The 22,695-nt window shown below is 43.0% G+C and overlaps 1 protein-coding gene across 2 annotated transcripts in view; it reads left to right on the top strand.

Moving 5' to 3' along the window:
* The first annotated feature begins 343 nt into the window (after window positions 1-343).
* The window catches only part of LOC118384468 (F-box/LRR-repeat protein 19-like), a 37,500-nt gene continuing 15,148 nt past the window's right edge, over window positions 344-22,695 (top strand). Inside the window, exons 1-2 of one of the 2 annotated variants that reach the window (XM_035771029.2) lie at window positions 344-537; window positions 14,965-15,150. In XM_035771029.2, the coding sequence (XP_035626922.1) occupies window positions 14,980-15,150 (171 nt within the window). In that variant the 5' untranslated portion in view covers window positions 344-537; window positions 14,965-14,979. Of the gene's footprint in view, window positions 538-7,838; window positions 9,117-14,964; window positions 15,151-22,695 lie in introns of those variants that run through there. The other variant, XM_035771028.2, reaches the window with a different exon arrangement.

Consider the following 22,695-nt stretch of genomic DNA (forward strand, 5'->3'; position numbering starts at 1 on the left):
ACACTGGACAGTATTTTGTATCTTAGACAATACCAATATGCTTAGAAAATAAGTTAGTAATAATTAAATGTGAGAAATATTTTTTTCTATCTCAGTAGAGTACCACAGTATGAGTCATAATACCCATAAAACCTAGCGGTGAAACAAGAAAATCGTTCCAATAACTTTTCCATCATTCATTTTACATTTTACATTTAAGTCATTTAGCAGACGCTCTTATCCAGAGCGACTTACAAATTGGTGCATTCACCTTATGACATCCAGTGGAACGGCCACTTTACAATAGTAAAAAATAAAAAATAATTTTCCACATAGGGGATTTTAGAAACACTTAAAACAAGGGCTGTGTTTTGTGTAGGCTTACCCTGGAGTGACATTTTGATAACTGTAATTCACTCTAGGACAAGGAGACTTATCAATATATTCACCTGTATTTACCTGCCAAAAAATGGAATGCTAATTAGTTGATAATGTGACTATCATAAAGAACTACAAATGCCATGATGATCTGGACGAGACTGCCAAATCAAAGCAAAAGTAAGAATCTCTGGATTAACTATCTGATGTTAGCTACATTTAGTAATGAATAAATTGGTTACATTTCTTTAAGTGGACAATTTTGTGAACTGTCTTGTGCAAGTTTTAAGTTGACACAATACCTTTTACCAACGTGTCAGCTAGAGATGATGTGCAGTAGCATGCAGGGATTTGTAGTCTTGCATGATGTCTACGTTGATATTAATTAGCTTTCTTTTTTATCTGAGTAATTGAGACGAAAATATTGTTAAGTCGACCTGGCCCTGGTATCCCAGAAGGATATTGACCTCATCCCGTCAGTTGAGGATGCCTGTTCGTTCTTTAAAAGGAATTTCCTCACCATCTTAAATAAGCATGCCCCTTTCAAAAAATGTAGAACTAAGAACAGATATAGCCCTTGGTTCACTCCAGACTTGACTGCCCTCGACCAGCACAAAAACATCCTGTGGCGGACTGTACTAGCATCGAATAATCCCCGCAATATGCAACTTTTCAGGGAAGTCAGGAACCAATACACATAGTCAGTCAGGAAAACAAAGGCTATCTTTTTCAAACATAAATTTGCATCCTGTAGCTCTAACTCCAAAAAGTTTTGGGACACTGTAAAGTCCATGGAGAATAAGAGCACCTCCTCCCAGCTGCCCACTGCTCTGAGGCTAGGTAACACTGTCACCACTGATAAATCCACGATAATCGAGAATTTCAATAAGCATTTCTCTACGACTGGCCATGCTTTCCTCCTGGCTACCCCAACCCCGGCCAACAGCGCCGCACCCCCCGCAGCTACTCGTCCAAGCCTCCCCAGCTTCTCCATCACCCAAATCCAGATAGCAAATGTTCTGAAAGCGCTGCAAAACCTGGACCTGTACAAATCAGCTGGGCTAGACAATCTGGACCCTCTCTTTTTCTAAAACTATCCGCCGCCATTATTGCAACCCCTATTACCAGTCTGTTCAACCTCTCTTTCGTATCATCCGAGATCCCTAAAGATTGGAAAGCTGCCGCGGTCGTCCCCCTCTTCAAAGGGGGTGACACTCTAGACCCAAATTGTTATAGACCTACAATGGGGCAAAAAAGTATTTAGTCAGCCACCAATTGTGCAAGTTCCCCCACTTAAAAAGATGAGAGGCCTGTAATTTATATCATACCTTCAACTATGACAAACAAAATGAAAAAAAATCCAGAAAATCACTGAATTTATTTGCAAATTATGGTGGAAAATAAGTATTTTGTCAATAACAAAAGTTTCTCAATTTGTTATATACCCTTTGTTGGCAATGACAGAGGTCAAATGTTTTCTATAAGTCTTCACAAGGTTTTCACACACTGTTGCTGGTATTTTGGCCCATTCCTCCATGCAGATCTCCTCTAGAGCAGTGATGTTTTGGGGCTGTTGCTGGGCAACACGGACTTTCAACTCCCTCCAAAGATTTTCTATGGGGTTGAGATCTGGAGACTGGCTACGCCACTCCTTCGTTGCCCGGGCGGTGTGTTTGGGATCATTGTCATGCTGAAAGACCCAGCCACGTTTCATCTTCAATGCCCTTGCTGATGGAAGGAGGTTTTCACTCAAAATCTCACGATACATGGCCCCATTCATTCTTTCCTTTATACGGATTAGTCGTCCTGGTCCCTTTGCAGAAAAACAGCCCCAAAGCATTATGTTTCCACCCCCATGCTTCACAGTAGGTATGGTGTTCTTTGGATGCAACTCAGCATTCTTTGTCCTCCAAACACGACGAGTTGAGTTTTTACTTTAAAAGTAATATTTTGGTTTCATCTGACCATATGACATTCTCCCAATCTTCTTCTGGATCATCCAAATGCTCTCTAGCAAACTTCAGACGGGCCTGGACATGTACTGGCTTAAGCAGGGGGACACGTCTGGCACTGCAGGATTTGAGTCCCTGGCAGCGTATTGTGTTACTGATGGTAGGCTTTGTTACTTTGGTCACCGCTCTCTGCAGGTCATTCACTAGGTCCCCCTGTATGGTTCTGGGATTTTTGTTCACTGTTCTTGTGGTCATTTTGACTCCACGGGGTGAGATTTTGCATGGAGCCCCAGATCGAGGGAGATTATCAGTGGTCTTGTACGTCTTCCATTTCCTAATAATTGCTCCCACAGTTGATTTCTTCAAACCAAGCTGCTTACCTATTGCAGATTCAGTCTTCCCAGCCTGGTGCAGGTCTACAATTTTGTTTCTGGTGTCCTTTGACAGCTCTTTGGTCCTGGCTATAGTGGAATTTGGAATGTGACTGTTTTAGGTTGTGGACAGGTGTCTTTTATACTGATAACAAGTTAAAACAGGTGCCATGAATACAGGTAATGAGTGGAGGACAGAGGAGCCTCTTAAAGAAGAATCAAATCAAATGTATTTATATAGCCCTTCGTACATCAGCTGATATCTCAAAGTGCTGTACAGAAACCCAGCCTAAGTCCCCAAGCAGCAAGCAATGCAGGTGTAGAAGCATGGTGGCTAGGAAAAACTCCCAAGAAAGGCCAAAACGTAGGAAGAAACCTAGAGAGGAACCAGGCTATGTGGGGTGGCCAGTCCTCTTCTGGCTGTGCCGGGTGGAGATTATAACAGAACATGGCCAAGATGTTCAAATGTTCATAAATGACCAGCATGGTCAAATAATAATAATCACAGGCAGAACAGTTGAAACTGGAGCAGCAGCACAGCTTGGTGGACTGGGGACAGCAAGGAGTCATCATGCCCGGTAGTCCTGAGGCATGGTCCTAGGGCTCAGGTCCTCCGAGAGAGAGAAAGAAAGAGAGAAAGAAAGAATTAGAGAGCATACTTAAATTCACACAGGACACCGGATAGGACAGGAGAGGTACTCCAGATAAAACAAACTGACCCTAGCCCCCCGACACAAACTACTGCAGCATAAATACTGGAGGCTGAGACAGGAGGGGTCAGGAGACACTGTGGCCCCATTCGATGACACCCCCGGACAGGGCCAAACAGGAAGGATATAACCCCACACACTTTGTCAAAGCACAGCCCCACACCACACCACGAGAAGAAGAAGTTACAGGTCTGTGAGCGCCAGAAATCTTACTTGTTTGTAGGTGACCCAATACTAATTTTCCTGCATAATTTGCAAATAAATTCATAAAAAATCCTACAATGTGATTTTCTGGATTTGTTTTCTAATTTTGTCTGTCATAGTTGAAGTGTACATATGATGAAAATTACAGGCCTCTCTCATCTTTTTAAGTTGGAGAATTTGCACAATTGGTGGCTGACTAAATACTTTTTTGCCCCACTGTATATCCATCCTGGCCTGCCTTTCTAAAGTCTTCGAAAGCCAAGTTAATAAACAGATCACTGACCATTTTGAATCCCACCGTACCTTCTCTGCTGTCACGGGTGCACCTCAGCCACCCTCAAGGTACTCAACGATATCATAACCACCATCGATAAAACACAGTACTGTTCAGCCGTCTTCATCGACCTGGCCAAGGATTTCGACTCTGTCAATCACTGCATTCTTATCTGCAGACTCAAGAGCCTTGGTTTCTCAAATGACTGCCTTGCCTGGTTCACCAATTACTTTGCAGACAGAGTTCAGTGTGTCAAATCGGAGGGCCTGTTGTCTGGACCTCTGGCAGTCTCTATGGGGGTACCGCAGGGTTCAATTCTCAGGTCGACTCTTTTCTCTGTATATATCAACGATGTCGCTCTTGCTGCGGGTGATTGCCTGATCCACCTCTATGCAGACGACACCATTCTGTATACATCTGGCCCTTCTTTGGACACTGTGTTAACAAACCTCCAAACGAGCTTCAATGCCATACAACACTCCTTCCGTGACCTCCAACTGCTCTTAAACGCTAGTGAAACCAAATGCATGCTTTTCAACCGTTCGCTGCCCGCACCCGCCCGCCCGACTAGCATCACTACTCTGGACGGTTCTGACTTAGAATATGTGGACAACTACAAATACCTAGGTGTCTGGCTAGACTGTAAACTCTGCTTCCAGGCTCATATTAAACATCTCCAATCCAAAATTAAATCTAGAATCGGCTTCCTATTTCTCAACAAAGCCTCCTTCACTCACGCCGCCAAACACCCTCGTAAAACTGACTATCCTATCGATCCTCGACGATGTCATTTACAAAATAGCTTCCAATACTCTACTCAGCAAACTGGATGCAGTCTATCACAGTGCCATCCGTTTTGTCACCAAAGCCCCATATACCACCCACCACTGCGACCTGTACGCTCTAGTCAGCTGGCCCTCGCTGCATATTCGTCACCAGACCCACTAGCTCCAGGTCATCTATAAGTCTATGCTAGGTAAAGCTCCGCCTTAACAACACCCACCCGTAGCATGCACTCCAGCAGGTATATCTCACTGGTCATCCCCAAAGCCAACACCAGCTTTGGCCGCCTTTCCTTCCAGTTCTCTGCTGCCAATGACTGGAATGTATTGCATAAATTGCTGAAGCTGGAAACTTATATTTCCCTCACTAACTTTAAAAATCAGCTATCTGAGCAGCTAACCGATCGCTGCAGCTGTACATAGCCAATCTGTAAATAGCCCACCCATCTACCTACCTCATCCCCATATTGTTTTTATTTACTTTTCTGCTCTCTTGCACACCAGTATTTCTACTTGCAGATCGCCATTTGCTCATCTATCACTCCAGTGTAAATTTTCTAAATTGTAATTACCTCGCTACTATGGCCTATTTATTGCCTTTACCTCCTCACGCCATTTGCACACACTGTATATAGATTTTTTTTCTTCTATTGTGTTATTGACTGTACTCATGTTTATTCCATTTGTAACTCTGTTGTTGTTTGTGTCACACTGCTTTGCTTTATCTTGGTCGCAGTTGAAAATGAGAACTTGTTCTCAACTAGCTTACCTGGTTAAATAAAGGTGGGAAAAAAAAGTCACCTTGTCCGAGAGTTTTACATGCTTATCAAAGCGTCATGCAAGGGTAAGCCTACATGAAACACAGCCCTTATTAAGTGTTTATAAAATTCCCTGTGGAAAAACAATTGGAACCATTTCCGTGACTGCTAGGTTTTATGGGTATTATGACACCTCCACTGTGGGGCTCTAACTTTGTCATCCTACAAGAAACATGGTATAGAGGAGACAGACCCACTGGTTGCCATCTATGTTACAGAGAGCTGGTAGTACCATCCACCAAACATCCAGGTGTGAAACAGGAAAGGGACTCCGGGGGTACGCTAATTTGTTATAGAGCTGACCTAACCCATGCTTAAATGAGTCAAAACAGGAACATTTTGCATCTGGCTAGAAATTTATAAGGAAATGATCTCAACAGAGAAATGTCCTCATGTGTGCTACCTATATCACCCCAATAGAATCTCCATACTTTAACAATGACAGCTTTTCCATCCTAAGGTGGAGATCAGCCATTTCCAGACCCAGGGACATGTTCTAGTCTGTGGCGACCTAAATGCCAGAACTGGACAAAAACCTGACACTCAGCACACAGGGGGACAAACACCTACCTGGAGGTGACAGTATTCCCTCCCAAATATGCCCCCCCAAGACACAACTATGACAAAACAACCAACAAAAATGGATCATAACTCCTGCAGCTCTGTCGTACGCTGGGTCTGAACATAGTCAATGTTAGGCTTCGAGGAGACTCTTATGGTAGGTACACCTACAGCTCATCCTTTGGCAGTAGTACTGGAGATTACTTGATCATTGACCTCAACCCAGAATCTCTCAGGGTGTTCAGTCAGCTGACTAATACCTCTATCAGATCACAGCAAAATCACAGTCTACCGGAACAGAGCGATACTCAATCATGAGCCAAAAGAACTGTGCAATATTAAGAAAACTAGAAGGAAAGTAGTGTAGAAACCTACCAAAAAACTATTAGGCAACCACACATTCAATCCCCTTTAGACAACTTCTTGGACAAAACATTTCACTGTAATAGTGAAGGTGTAAACTTGGCAGTAGAAAGCCTAAACAGTATATTTGACCTTTCAGCTGGCCTATCAAATCTAAAAATGTCAAAACCGACAACCAAATAAAATGAACAAAAATGACAAATGAATGCAAAAATCTAAGAAAGAAATTGAGAAACCTGTCCAACCAAAAACATAGACACGGACAACCTGGGTCTACGCCTTCACTATGGTGAATCACGAAAACAATACAGAAATACACTACGCAAACAGAAGGAACAGCACTTCAGAAAATCAGCTCAATGCAATTTAAGAATCCATAGAATCTAACCACTTCTGGAAAAAATGGAACACACTAAACAAACAACCACACGAGAGCACACACAAAACGATACATACCTTGGCCTAAACATCAGCGTCACAGGTAACTTCCACAAAGCTGTGAATGATCTGAGAGACAAGGCAAGAAGGGCCTTCAATGCCATCAAAAGGAACATGAAATTCGGACATGAAATTTGGCCGTAAACAGAGAGTACACAGTGACAATACCTGACCACTGTGACTGACCCAAAATAAAGGATATCTTAATGTACAGACTCCAATTTTTTAAACTCTTTCTTGAACTGCATTGTTGGATAGGGGCTTGAAAGTAAACATTTCACGGGAAAGGGTACACATGTTGTATTCGGTGCATTTGACAGATAACATTTGATTTGACTCCGTGAGCATTACTATTGAGAAAGGTCGCCGGCTCTCAAGAGAAGACCGGCTATGTGCACACTTCCCACAAAATGAGGTGGAAACTGAGTTGCACTTTCTAACCATGTATGACAATATTAGAGACTCATATTTCCCTCAGATTACACAAACCCACAAAGAATTCAAAAACAAATCCAATTTTAATAAACTCCCATATCTATTGGGTGAAATATCAGTGTGCAATCACAGCAGCAAGTTGTGTGACCTGTTGCCACAAGAGAAGCGCAATCAGTGAAGAACAAACACCATTGTAAATTCAACCCATATTTATTTATTTTCCCTTTGGTACTTTAACTATTTGCACATCGCTACAACACTGTAGTACATTTGAAATGTCTTTATTCTTTTGGAACTTGTGTGAGTGTATTTACTTTATTGTTTATCCATTTCACTTGCTTTGGCAATGTAAACATATTTCCCATGCTAATAAAGCCCCTTGACGAGAGCGAGAGAGAAAAGCCACAATAAGTCTTACTTTAGAAAGCTTTTTCAAGTTTAGGAAACTCATTCAGAAACACATATCTTATGTTGTCCCATAAACATCATACCTATATGTTCTATGTTGTCCCATACCTAATGTCGTCTCCAGGCTCAATTGCTATAGACAGGATATATCATATAGACAGGTTGACAGAGAGCCAGGTGGTGGATGACATTATCCCATACCTATATGTCGTCCTAAGGGCATCATACCTATTTGTCCAAGGAACATCAACCTGGTATTGGGTAACCCAGGGTTTCCCAAACTCTGTCCTGGGTCCCCCTCTGGGTGCAAATTCTGTTTTTTACCCTAGCATTACATAAACTGATTCAAATAATCAAAGCATGATGTAGTGTTAGGACAGGACCGAATTTGGGGAAACCCTGGGGTAATCTACCCTTCTGACTCTTCACTTTTTTTTTATGTAGTTTCATCACATACTTTTGTTTGTGGATATTGTAGACACAGAAAGTACATGCCCACGGCTCTCCACAATCCTCCATCCATCACAGAATACATAGATGTTAACTGATTATTTGAATGTCCAACAAGGCTTTCTTTGCAGCCTTTTCAGTGGAACAGTTTTAGCTTGGTTGGTTCTACACTCTTTATACTACAAATCCCACAATTCCATATGCTTAGCTTCTGACGCCTTGAAGGGGAGGCGCGGCAATATTTTTCCTTCCCATATTTTATTTACTATATTTATTTATTTATTTATGATTTTTTTTTTCTAGACAAAAATGGAGAACGATGGCCTCAAATCTTACCAAGAGCATACGGACGATTAATCGTGTCTTCAAATCGGTAGCAAGGTAGCTGACGAGCTAATAAAAAACCCACAAAACAAGAATCACACAATAGAAAACGAGAACAATAGCCACGTTTACCCGTCTATTCAGATTGTCTCTTTCATTTTGACTGGAATTTATAGAGAAAACCGCAGCAGACATTTAAACTGCGAAATAAGATGTGTTCTTTTTAAATACGCTTTGTCTCGAAATCATGTGCCATTTTGCATGTTTTGAAGACCTCAAGAACACGCTGGAAGACGTTTGAGAGACCAAGAAACAGGGATAGGGGTCAACGAAAGGAGTGAACGGCACAAAAAACGTTTGTGTTGCGTCTTGAAATGTATTGTTACATACCCATTCGGGAACCCTTTACATCTCTGCCTAATCTAGAGTAGAGAGAACACTGGTAAGAAGGAAACATCTAGCTATCTTTCAAGCTACAATCACCACTGTAACAACATGGAACGCATGTGAACGTGCCACACTGGACCCAGAATCAGCAAGAAAGGCTGCAGGAGAAAGAAACAAGGAAGCAATCCCCTAACAGCTAATATCAACGCTAGCTAGCTAACGGTTGGCTAATAATATTATTTCTAATGCGCGACCAAGGAGTATGCGACTCGATACCAAGAGGTTAGTAAGTATAACAGTTTACCACTAAACTCACATCTTCAATGTGATCAGGTATCTACTACATTGTTTTTGCAAGATGCTGAGCAATATGAAAGAGGAAGATTATAGTGCAGGGAAGCGAATGGAGGTGAGATGACGGAGGACTTTGTGTAATTAATTGATCATTTTATTAATTTATATAACAAACCCTTTTTTCAGTGTTATTCATGTACAGCATGTTCCCTACACAACATGTAGTGAACTAACTACGTACAGTAGCCAGTAGAGCAGCCACACTAGTTAGCTAGCTAACGTTAGCTGCTAAGTTATTGGCTGCGCATCTATATTGTAGCTAGCTAGCTAACGTTAGTCATCAGACTCAATCTTGCGCTACAGGCCATACATAATACGTGCAGCCATGTATTATTACAGTAGTCCCTCCCAACAAACACCATTGCTATGAACATTTCAAGCATGTTTTATCGATACATGATTTGTGTGCTAAGTAAATGCTTGTTGTGATTGTTAGCAAGCAGGCTAACAAGCTTGCCTGCCACAGCAGCAAGCAACGCCGATACTTGGTTGAATGATTTGTTTCCATCTAATGAATCAAACCCCCAGTATTTACTGAATTATTTCATATAAAACATGTCACTGGATGTAAGTTTACTGCGTTATATCACACCCATTGTATGCCTTGGCTTGATTGGCAAAGGTTCCTCTGGGGAGGCACACATTGAAATTACTGTTTTGATTTCACGAGTGCCTGGCTGGTACTAACATCTATCTCAGTTCAGTTTCTGCAATATCATGCCTCTGTCCTTCCTTACCCTCTCTCCTTCCTTAGCCCCCCTTTGTGTGAAATGGAGAGAGACCATACACTTTGTCCATGTTTGGCTCTAATTTATAACATCCTATATTATCATCATCTATGCTTTTCACCCCCCCAGCAAGGTGTCATTGCATTAATGTCTCATTATATTCCACACGTATCTGTTTATCTACATTGATTCATGCAAAGTATAGCTGACAAATTAGGGTTGGGCTGATATATGATTTAAATTGAATATCGTGATATTTGACATTGATATATCGGGAAGTGCAAGACAATACTCGTTTGATCTTTACAAATCAAAACTGTGCAGTTTTATCAGTTAGGCTGTGTCAACATGTTGTAAATTAAGTCCAAACGAATTAACTAAGATTATTTAATGAGAATGCAACTAATATTGTAAATAAGCACACACATTTCTTATGATTTAGCCATTTAACAGCGCAAAACTATTTATTTTTGAATGTCGCAATATTTGGAGTAGCATATTGTAGAAGTCTTTTCAAATATGGCCCAACCCTACTACACATCTGACATATCAAATATATTTTTATTCGTCACATGCTTCGTAAACAACAGGTGTAGACTAACAGTGGCAATGTAGAGACAACGAAAATAGAGAAATAATAGAAAAGTAATAATAGATACCCGATGAGTAACAATAACTGGGCTGTATACACGGGGTACCAGTAAGTAATTGAGGTATGTGTTCATAAAACTAGGGATAGAGTGACTAGGCAACATGACAGATATAAACAGTAGCAGATGGATATGTTATAAGTAATAAAAGAAAATGGTGTAAAAAGGGTCAATGCAGATAGTCCGGGTAGCTATTTGGCCAACTATTTAGCAGCTTTATGGCTTGTGGTAGAAGCTGTTCAGGGTCCTGTTGGTTCCAGACTTGGTGAATCGGTACCACTTGCTGTGCGGTAGCAGAGAGAACAGTCAATGAATCGGGTGGCTGGAAGCTTTGAGAATTTGTAAGGCCTTCCTCTGACAATGCCTGGTATAGAGGTCCTGGATGGCAGGAAGCTTTGCCCCAGTCATGTACTCGGCCGGATGCACCACCTTCTGTAGCGCTTTGCAGTTGCTATACCAAGCGGTGATTCAGCCAGTCAAGATGCTCTCAATGGTGCATTTGTAGAAAGTTTTGAGGAGCTTAGCGCCCACACCATCTGAGGGCCCATCTTTTCAGCCTCCTGAGGGGACGAGTCATTGTCGTTCCCTCTTTGTGACTGTTCGTGTAGTCGACAATGATAGATCCTTAGTGATGTGGAAACCAAGAAACTTGAAACTCTCAAACCGTTCCTCTACAGCCCTGTTGATGTGAATGGGGGCATGCTTGGCCCTCCGTTTCCTGTAGTCCACAATCAGCTCTTTTATCTTGCTGACTTTGAGGGAGAGGTTGTTGTCCAGGCACCACACTGACAGGTCTCGGGTCCTCCTCCCTATAAGCTTTCTCATTACCAGCGGTGGTAGGCCTGATCACAGACAGCAGTGTTGTCAGCATCCTTAATGATGGTGTTGAAGTCGTGCGGCCACACAGTTGTGGGTAAACAGGGAGTACAGAAGGGGAGTAAGCATGCACCCCTGAGGGGCCCCCGTGTTGCGGGTCAATGTGGCAGACATGTTGTTGCCTACCCTCACCACCTGGGGTTGGCCCGTCAGGAATTCCCGGATTCAGTTGCAGAGGGAGGTGTTCAGTCCCAGGGTCCTTAGCTTAAAGATGAGCTTGGTGGGCACTATGGTGTTGAACGCTGAGCTGTAATCAATGAACAGCATTCTCACATAGGTGTTCCTCTTGTCCAGATGGGAGAGGGCAGTGTGGATTGCTATAGCGATTGTGTCATCTGTGGATCTGTTGGGGCGGTATGCAAATTGAAGTGGGTCCAGGTTGTCTGGGGTAATGGTGTTGATGTTTCATGGCTACAGATGTGAGTACTACGGGGGATAGTCATTTAAACTCCTCAATGACATTGGATGAATCCCGGAACATATTCCAGTCTGCAAGCAGATGACATACACGCTTTGAATAGCTGGTCCTTCAAATCCAGACACTGCACGTCACAATGCCCCCGTAGGTGAAATTATTTTTGAAGTATCCACTGAAGTCCAAAAAAGCCTTTTGAATTCTATCCGAAGGGAATCAGTTGTCGTTGTATATTACCTGTTAACAGGCAAAATATGCCTAACCCTCATGTAATTGTGCAGTAGATAGGCCTGTACAGTTTTTTCCTATAGGTTTTTAAATAACTACTATGCCTTAAAGTACCATCCAGAGATTGTGGCACCAACATTAAACTTGGCCTCTTTTTAAAGGTTCTGAAAACAGAAGAAATGGATCCTAATGCAGTTCATCCACTGGCTGAAGGTCCACAGAGACAACGATTGTGCCATCAGTGAGCACTTAATTTGAAACTCAGTTACTCAAAATGTCAGAGTGTAAACAAATGTCCAAGATCTAATGATGAATCATGGGACCATTAGACATTTCAAAGCCTATTCCCTCAGCCTAAAATATATCTGTTTAGTTGCCCACGCAATGCAATTTGAACCTCCCAAAACCCCTCAACATCCTCAGTCATGTATGATTCAATAATGATCTTCCTGACCAGTCTCTCGTTCTAGGCAGGAACCACATTCTTCTTTACAGAAGAGAAGACCCAGGGCCTCAGTGCCTTTTGCAATGGGCTCTTTGATTCTGGCTGTTTTGAGGAAATTTAGGATTACCTGTGATAGTTCCTAGAGTGAAGGGGCGAGGCAGGATTTGTTGTTACAAGAAACAATATCTGTTAAGTTCCCGAGGCTTTGTGTTCCAAGTTAAGCAACTAGCTTGGGGCCTGTCACATGGGTTTGGGCTAAGAGTAAACCAAGCCTATTTTATTAGAGGCCATGGAATGCGGAGATTTCATACACTCCCTACAGTATGTGCCCTGTTGTATTTGATAACATGAGGGTAAGGAGCATAGAGCATACGCTATAGCCTGTCTGTCTGAGGAGTCGTCGAGAGAGCAGATTGGCCTCCTGTTGCCCACTAGTGTTTGCACTGTCAGTCTTTCTCTTGGTCTCTTACATGGGTCTATGAATGCACTGGCATGAGTATTCAGTATGTTCACTGAATAAGCTTTTGTCCTTTCTCTTCTTTCCTTCTCTTTATCTATCCTGCTCTCTTTGGCGCACACCCCAGTTTGTGTATGTTCCTGAACTGTTTGTCCTCCCTCCCATATGACATGAGGGGATATTCCGATTGGGATGCTTATCTGTATCTGCAGTGCATATTTGTGCTAACCAGGATCATTTTCTTCAGTTACTGCAGAGTGGATGTCCGGGTGTTAACCTGTCTCCCCTTTTCCAGTTGACTGTTGTGTATGTGAAGTTTGTGTTGACCTCTCTGTTGACTGCAGAGGGGTTGTCAGACAGTATATGCATATGGTATAGTCTTGTACACTGCATATACAGTTACAGCCTATCTGTTATGTACAGTGCATTTGGAAAGAATTCACTTTGTTACATTACAGCCGTACTCTAAAATTGATTAAATCGTTTTTTCCCCCTCATCAATCTACACACAATACCCCTAAAGACAAAGCAAAAACAAGTTTTAGAAATGTTATCAAATCTATTCAAAATAAACTGAAGTATTACATGTTACAGTACTTTGTTGAAGCTCCTTTGGCAGCGATTACAGCCTTGAGTCTTCTTGGGTATGACACAACAAGCTTGGCACACCTGTATTTTGGGAGTTTCTCCCATTCTTCTCTGTAGATCCTCTCAATCTCCTGCCAAGTTGGTTGGGGAGCGTCACTGCACTGCTATTTTCAAGTCTCTCCAGAGATATTCGATCTGGTTCAAGTCTTGGTTCTGGCTGGGCCACTCAAATACATTCAAAGACTTGTCCCGAAGCCACTTCTGCTTTGTCTTGGTTGTGTGCTTAGGGTTGTTGTCTGTTGGAAAGTGAACCTTCGCCCCAGTCTGAGGTCCTGAGCACTCTGGAGGAGGTTTTCATTAAGGATCTCTATACTTTGCTCGATTCATCTTTCTCTCGTTCCTGACTACTCTTCCAGTCCCTGCCGCTGAAAAACATCTCCACAGGATGATGCTTCCACCATGCTTCGCCGTAAGGATGGTGCCAGATTTCCTTCAGAAGTGACACTTGGCATTCAGGCCAAAGATTTCAATCTAGTTTCTCATGGTCAGTCTTTAGATGCCTTTTGGCAAACTCCAAGCGGGCTGTCATGCGCCTATTACTGAGGCATGGCATCCGTCTGGCCTCTCAACCATAAAGGCTTGATTGGTGGAGTGCTGCAGAGATGGTTGTCCTTCTGGAAGGTTCTCCCATCTCCACAGCGGAACTCTGGAGCTCTGTCAGAGTGAACATCGGGTTCTTGGTCACCTCCCTGACCAAGGCCCTTCTCCCACGATTTCTCAGTTTGGCCTGGTGGCCAGCTCTAGGAAGAGTCTTGGTGGTTACATACTTCTTCCATTTAAGAATGATGGAGGCTGCTGTGTTCTTGGGGACCTTCAATGCTGCAGAAAGTTGTAGGTACCCTTCCCCAGATCTGTGCCTCGACACAATCCTGTCTTGGAGCTTTACGGATAATTTCTTTGACCTCATGGCTTGGTTTCTGCTCTGACATGCACTGTCAACTGTGGGACCTTTATAGAGAGACGGGTGTGCCTTTCCAAATCATGGCCAATCAATTGAATTTACCACAGATGGCCTCCATTCAAGTTGTAGAAATGTCTCGAGGATGATCAATGGAACAGGATGCACCTGAGCTCAATTTTGAGTCTCATAGCAAAGGGGCTGAATACTTCTGTAAATATGGTATATGTTTTATCTACATAAAAAATAGGTATTTTTTTCTTGAATAAGGCTGTAATGTAACAAAACGGGGGTCTGAATACTTTCCGAATGCACTGTAGACATTTGTTTACCTGTATATTTTTTTTCTCTCCAGAGGGGAGGTCTGGCTGCTGGCATCTACTATATGTAGTTTATATTTGTATTGACATGTGCGTCTCTCCTCTCCCCAGTTGACTGCAGAGGGGATGTCAGGCAGTAAGGCTCTGGGAGGGGCACGGCGGCGGCGGACGCGGTGCCGACGCTGTCAGGCCTGCATGCGGACAGAGTGCGGCGAGTGCCACTTCTGCAAGGACATGAAAAAGTTTGGCGGGCCCGGAAGGATGAAGCAGTCCTGTCTGCTCCGACAGTGCACAGCGGTAAGTTAGAACACAGACGCTAATGATGGGGGGGAGAAATCAATACAGCTACATATCAGGATATTATTTTTGAGGTGGTATCGTTTTTTTTCTTTTTCTGCTAGTTGGCTGTACCTGCACCAAAACTCCAGTATTTTTCCTTCATAGCTTGTTCTCAATCTTCTTTTTAAATAGGCAGCCTATTTGTTTTCAGCAGCTTATGCTCTCTCTTGTCCCTCTGCAGTAGACATATGGTGAGCAATGTATTTGAACATTGAATCGCAATAAAATCACAGTATCAAATTGCAATGCATATGGAATTGAGATACATATCGTATCGGCACCAAATATCGCATTGTGAGGTCCCTGGCAATTCCCAGCCCTATCACGTACTGCTCATTCTTGCCTCGTTACCAATAGTATTCTACTCTCACTAGGAAATGTACCACTGCTCTATTCCATCCAAAAGTGAACGTATTAGGAAATGTATCAATTGTACAACTGATGCCATTTTCTAGATGGGATGTAACATCTGACAATAACTTTTGAAACATGCACAGGACATGCAGTGCATTCGGAAAGTATTCAGACCCTTTACCTTTTCCACATTTTGTTACGTTACAGCCTTATTTTAAATTGGATTAAAGAAAGAAAAAAAAGTGCCCCATAATGACAAAGCGATAACAGGTTTTTAGAAATGTTTGCAAATGTATTAATTAAAAAACAGATACCATACTTAGGTATTCAGACCCATTGCTATGAGGCGAAATTGAGTTCAAGTGCATCCTGTTTCCATTGATCATCCTTGAGATGTTTCTGTAACTTGATTGGAGTCCACCTGTCAAAAATTAATTTAATTGGACATGATTTGGAAAGGCACACACCTGTTTTATATAAGGTCCCACAGTTGACAGTGCATGTCAGAGCAAAAACCAAGTCATGAAGTCGAAGGAATTGTCCATAAAGCTCAGAGACAGGACTGTGTCGAGGCACAGATCTGGGGAAGGGTAACAAAACATTTCTGCCGCGTTAAAGGTCCCCAAGAACACAGTGGCCTCCATCATTCTGAAATGGAAGAGGTATGGAATCACCAAGGCTCTTCCTAGAGCTGGCCACCTGGCCAAACTGAACAATCGAGGGAGAAGGGCCTTGGTCAGGGAGGTGATCGAGGACCTGATATTCACTCTGACAGAGCACCAGAGTTCCTATGCGGCGATGGGAGAACCTTCCAGAAGGACAACAATCTTTGCAGCACTCCACCAATCAGGCCTTTTTGGTAGAGTGGCCAGGCGGATGCCACTCCTCAGTAAAGGGCAAATGACAGCCCTCTTGAAGTTTGCCTAATGACCATGAGAAACAAGATTCTCTGGTCTGATGAAACCAAGATTTAACTCTTTGGCCTGAATACCAAGCGTCATGTCTGGAGGAAACCTGGCAAGATCCCTACGGTGAGGCATGGTGGTGGCAGCATCATGCTGTGGGGATGTTTTTCAGTAGCAGGGACTGGGAGATTAGTCAGGAAAGATGAACAGAGTAAAGTACAGAGGTCCTTAATGGAAACCTGCTCCAGAGTTCTCAGGACCTCAGACTGGGGCAAAGGTTCACCTTCCAACAGGAGCCTAAGCACACAGCCAAGACAATGCATGTGTGGCTTTGGGACAAGTCTCTGAATGTCCCCGTGTGACCCGGACTAGAACCCGCTTGAACATCTCTGGAGAGACCTGAAAATAGCTGTGCAACGACACTACCCATCCAACCTGACAGAGCTTGAGAGGAGGGGGAGAAACTCCCCAAATACAGGTGTGCCAAGCTTGTAGCGTCATACCCAAGAAGACTCGATGCTGTAATCGCTGCCAAAGGTGCTTCAACCAAGTACTGAGTAAAGGGTCTGAATGCATGTAAATGTTTTTTTTAATTATTATTTTTTTTATACATTTGCAAAAAATTCTAAACCTCCTATTTGCTTTATCAATATGGGGTATTCTATATAGATTGGAGGGGGGACAATTTAATACATTTTAGAATAGGGCTGTAACGTAACAAAATGTGGAAAAAGTCAAGGGGTCTGAATACTTTCCGAATGCACTGTATACTTTTGTCGTTTTCGGTGTGTAATGAGATTTGATTGGCATCTGGTATGTAGAGCACATTACCTAACCTATAGCTTAATTAACCTCGGTATCAAATATTTTAATTTATCCACGCAAGACTGAAGTTTAGGTTGTTTTTCCTGTTACACAAACCTTCAACCCTGCCAAACAATAAACGTGAAGAAGGGAGTTTCCACATACACTGCTAACATGTTGTGACCCGCGTCTTTTCCCAAACGTGAAAGGACGAGCTTTAAGAGCTTTTGGCATATCCCTCACACTTATTGAGATCCCGTCTAAACAGAAACCACCGTTTAGACTAGAATATAAACTCATGTTGTTTATGATACACAATCGATTGACAACCCATTGACGACAGTTACAGTGCCTTCAGAAAAATATTCATACTCCTTGATTTGTATAAATATGCACACCCATTTGACACAACAAATTGAGCTCCGGTGCATCCAATTTCCTTTGATCATCCTTGATGTTTCTACAACTTTATTGGACTCCACCTGTGGCCAATTTTGAAATGGTTTGGACATGATTTAGAAAGAAAAACACCTGTCTATATAAGGTCCCACAGTTGACAGCATGTCAGAGCAGAAACTATACCATGAAGTCTGAGGAACTGTCTGTAGATAGAATTGTGATGAGGCATATATATCTTAGGGAGGGTATAAAACAATTTCTAGAGTGTTGAAAGTTTCCAAGAGCACATTGGTCTCGAAAAAAAATGGAACTACCAAGACTCTGCCTGGAGGTGGCCGTCTGACCAAACTGAGCAAGAAGGACTTTGGTCAGGGAGGTGACCAAGAACCCAATAACTACTCTGAAAGAACTATGAAGTTCCTTGGCTGAGATGGGAGAACCTGCCAGAAGGAAAGCGGTCTTATATGTGCTTTTGTATGTATGCCAGTGGGTATGCTGTATATAGGGTTGGAAACTTTATTGAGAAATTTCTGGAAATTTTCCATGGGAAGTTAATCCCTGCAATTTAAGGTCACAGTTATGAAAACTTAGGACACTGAAGAGGCCTTTCTACTGACTCTGAATAACACCAAAAGAAAAATGCCCAGGGTCCCTGCTCATCTGTGTGAACATGCCTTAAACATGCTGCAAGGAGGCATGAGGACTGCAAATGTAGCCAGGGCAATATTGCAATGTCTGTACTGTAAGACGCCTGTGACAGCGCTACAGGAAGACGGGACAGACAGCTGATCATCCTCGCAGTGGCAGACCACGTGTGATGACACCTGCACAGGATCGCTACATCCGAACATCACACCTGCGGGACAGATACAGGATGGCAATAACAACTGCCCAAGTTACATTAGGAACGCACAATCCCTCCAGTGCTCCGACTGTTCGCAATAGGCTGAGAGAGGCTGGACTGAGGGTTTGTGGGACATCACCAGACATCACCGGCAACAACGTCGCTGATGGGCACAAACCCACCGCGCTGGACCACACAGGAATGGCAAAATGTACTCTTCACTGACAAATTGCAGTTTTGTTTCACCGGGGGTGATGGGCGGATTTGCATTTATCGTCGAAGGAAAGAGCGTTACACCGAGGCCTGTACCCTGGAGCGGGATCGATTTGGAGGTGGTGGGTCCGTCATGGTCTGGGGCGGTGTGTTACAGCATCATCGGACTGAGCTTGTTGTCATTGCAGGCAATCTCAATGCTGTGTGTTACAGGGAAGACGTCCTCCCTTGTGGTACCCTTCCTGCAGGCTCATCCTGACATGACCCTCCAGCATGACAATGCCACCAGCCATATTGCTCATTCTATGCGTGATTTCCTGCAAGACAGGAATGTCAGTGTTCTGCCATGGCCAGCGACGAGCCCGGATCTCAATCCCATTGAACAGGTCTGGGACCTGTTGGATTGGAGGGTGAGGGCTAGGGCTAGGGCCCCCCTTCCCCAGAAATGTCAGGAAACTTGCAGGTGCCTTGGTGGAAGAGTGGGGTAACATCTCGCAGCAAGTACGGGCAAATCTGGTGGAGTCCATGAGGAGGAGATGCACTGCAGTACTTAATGCAGCTGGTGGCCACACCAGATACTGACTGTTACTTTTGATTTTGACCCCCCCCCTTGTTCAGGGACACATTATTCAATTTATGTTAGTCACATGTCTGTGGATCTTGTTCAGTGTGTCTGTTGTTGAACCTTAAGTTCATACAAATATTTACACGTTAAGTTTGCTGAAAATAAGTTGACAGTGAGTGGACGTTTCTTTTTTTGCTGAGTTTCTTTTTATTTATTTATTTTACTTCGTTTTTAGAAATCTTTACAGGACAATGCCACGGGCACTGCCACAGGCACAATCTGATGTGTGGAGACATTTCACTGCAGCTAGTGTAGAAGGAAAAGCTGTGTACATTTTGCAAATACTGTGCCAAATCAAATGTGAAGAATGCAACAAAGATGCAGAATCATCTGGCCAAGTGCATAAAGTTCATTCAGCGCTCACAACACGCAACATCTGACAAAAGTCCCTCTACTTCTATTTGATGTGAACATGATGAATCAAGACACCTTATCGATAGCAACAGCTCATGGTCCTCCTGGAATTAGTTTTTTTGACTCAATGGAGGAACGTAGTCAGCAAAATTCTGATGAATGTCTTGCTCGAGCTGTGTATGCAACTGGTTCACCTCTGATGCTCAGGGGCAATGTGTATTGGAATAGATTTCTGAATGTTCTTCGCCCAGCATACACCGCGCCAACATGTTGAACTCTGAGATGCAGAGATCAAGTGGAGGTCAAGCAAATCCTAGAGAAAGCAGACTGTATTGCAATCATCTCTGATGGTTGGTCGAATGTTCGTGGGCAAGGAATAATTAACTACATCCTCTCTACCCCTCAACTAGTATTCTACAAGAGCACAGACACAAGGGACAACAGACACACCGGTCTCTACATTGTAGATGAGCTGAAGGCCGTCATCAATGACCTTCGTCCACAGAAGGTATTTGCACTGGTGACAGACACTGATGTGAACATGAAGGCTGCTTGGTCTAAAGTGAGGGGTCCTACCCTCACATCACACCCATCGGTTGTGCTGCTCAAGCATTAAATCTTCCCCTCAAGGACATCATGGCACTGAAAACAATGGATACATTCTACAAAAGAGCCAAGGAAATGATTAGGTATGTGATCAAGGTCCTCAATTTATAGCAGCAATCTACCTCACCAAGCAAAGTGAGAAGAATAAGAGCACCACATTGAAGCTGCCCTGCAATACCCGTTGGGATGGTGTTGTCATCATTTTTGACACTCTCCAAGAAATTGCCATATCACAGTCTGCCGATATGGACAGCCTCATCAAGAGGATCCTCCTGAATGATGTATTTTGGGAGAGAGTGGTAAGCAGCCTGAAACTCCTGAAACCAGTAGCAGTAGCCATTGCACGCGTTGAGGGAGACAATGCCACCCTGTCTGATGTTCAGACTTGCAGATGTAAGAGGAGAAATCCGTACTGTCCTGCCCACTTCACTGTTGCTCCAAGCAAAGGAAACTGCAGTTCTGAAATGCATCAAAAAGAGTGAAGACTTCTGCCTTAGGCTCATACACGCCGCAGCGTTCAAGCTGGACCCCAAGTATGCTGGCAAGAGCATCCTGTCTGTTACAGAGATCAACAAGGATTATGGTGTCTCGTCACCTTGGCCCCATCTAGGCTCTTGGAAGTCTGGCGAAGTACACTTCCAAGCAAGGTCTTTGGGATGGAGATGCAAACATCTCATCAGCCACCTAGTGGAAGGGACTTTGTGGATCTGAGGCTCCTTCCCCTATTGCCTCCATCATCCTCCAAATCCCACCAACATCAGCTGCCTCAGAGCGCAAATGGTCCTTGTTTGGGAACACACACACACCAAAGCATGTAATAGGCTGACCAATGCAAGGGTGGAAAAATTGGTGGCCATCTGGGAAAGTTTGAGGCTTTTTGAGCCTGACAACGAGCCATCCTCAACAAGGTTGGAAAGTGACAGTGAAGATTAGGCCTCTGATGTTCAAGAGGTGGACATTGAGGAGGTCCAGGGAGATGAAATGGAAGGCCGAGAGGAAGACAACCAAAGCTTTAGTCTAGAAACTATCATTTTACAGATGTATGTTGAAAACATTTTTGGGAGATGCGATGGATCATTGGGGATCATTCAATATTCCCTTTTTTTTGTTCAGTGAAATCATCCCATGTGATGAGTCAACTCGTTTAATTAAAGTTCCAATTCATAATTAAATTAGTTTATTTTATTTCTATTGGAAGGATTTAATAATTTGCAATTGTCTTATGATAAGGTAAAAGGTTTTTGTCTCCATATGGTAAATATAACCAATGCAAAAAAACATCTACATTTAAATGGTATTAATTTGCATATATTCCTGTTAATTCCCACCTCTGAATATTTCCCAAAATGTGCAACCCTAACTGTATATATTTGTTTATTGATTCTATGGAACCCAGGACTCCCTGGAAAACAGTGGCAATTGTTACTGAGTGGACTATCCTGGCTAAATAAATCAAATGAAGGAAAAAAATCATGTTTCTGCAGCACTTCACCAATATGGGCTTTATGGGCGAGTGGCCAGATGAGAAATAGGCAAATTACGGCACACCTGGAGTTTGTAAAAAGCCTTTGAGATCATAAGAGAGCAAGAAATTCTGTGGTCTGATGAGACAAACATTTTACTATTTTGGCCTGAATGCAAAGCGTTATGTCTGGAGAAAACCAGGCACCACTCATCACCTGTCTAACACCATCCCTACCGTGAAGCATGGTGGTGGCAGCCCATGGTATGTGCAAATGACCTGAGACTGGGGCGAAGATTAACGTTCCAACGGGACAATGACCCCAAGCATACAGCCAGGGCAACGCTGGAATGGCTTCAGAACAAGAATGTGAAAGTCTGAGTGGTCCAGCCAAAGCCCAGACTTGGATCCCATTTGACTAACAGTGGAAAGACTTGAAGATTGCTGTTAACCACCGATATGTATCTAATTTAACAGAGCTTCAGAAAATCTGCAAGGAAAATGTAAGAAAATCCCCAAATCCAGATGTGCAAAGCTGATACAGACATACCCAAGACGACTCAAAGTTGTAATTGCCGCCAAATGTGCTTCTATTGACTCGGGTGTGAATACTTATGTAAATTATGTAGAGTTCTGTATGAAATGTTCAATAAATTAGCAAAAAAATGTAAAAACATGCTTTCAATATTTCATTATGGTGTAGTTGGGTGAGAGATCACTAATCAATTTTGAATTCAGGCTGTAACAACAAAATGTGCAATAAGTCTAGGGGACTGAATACTTTCTGAAGACATATTGTATGTCATATAGTGCCAACTGTTTTTGCTGTTTACATTCTGAAAATCGGCCTCTGGTTTAGCAGAGCTGTTTCAGAGAGCAAATGTCATCAAAATAGAGTAGTCATCCCCTGCATGAAAGTGGATAAGCTTGTTCGAAC

This window comes from Oncorhynchus keta, chromosome 5 (assembly GCF_023373465.1).
Source record: "Oncorhynchus keta strain PuntledgeMale-10-30-2019 chromosome 5, Oket_V2, whole genome shotgun sequence".
NCBI lineage: Eukaryota > Metazoa > Chordata > Actinopteri > Salmoniformes > Salmonidae > Oncorhynchus > Oncorhynchus keta.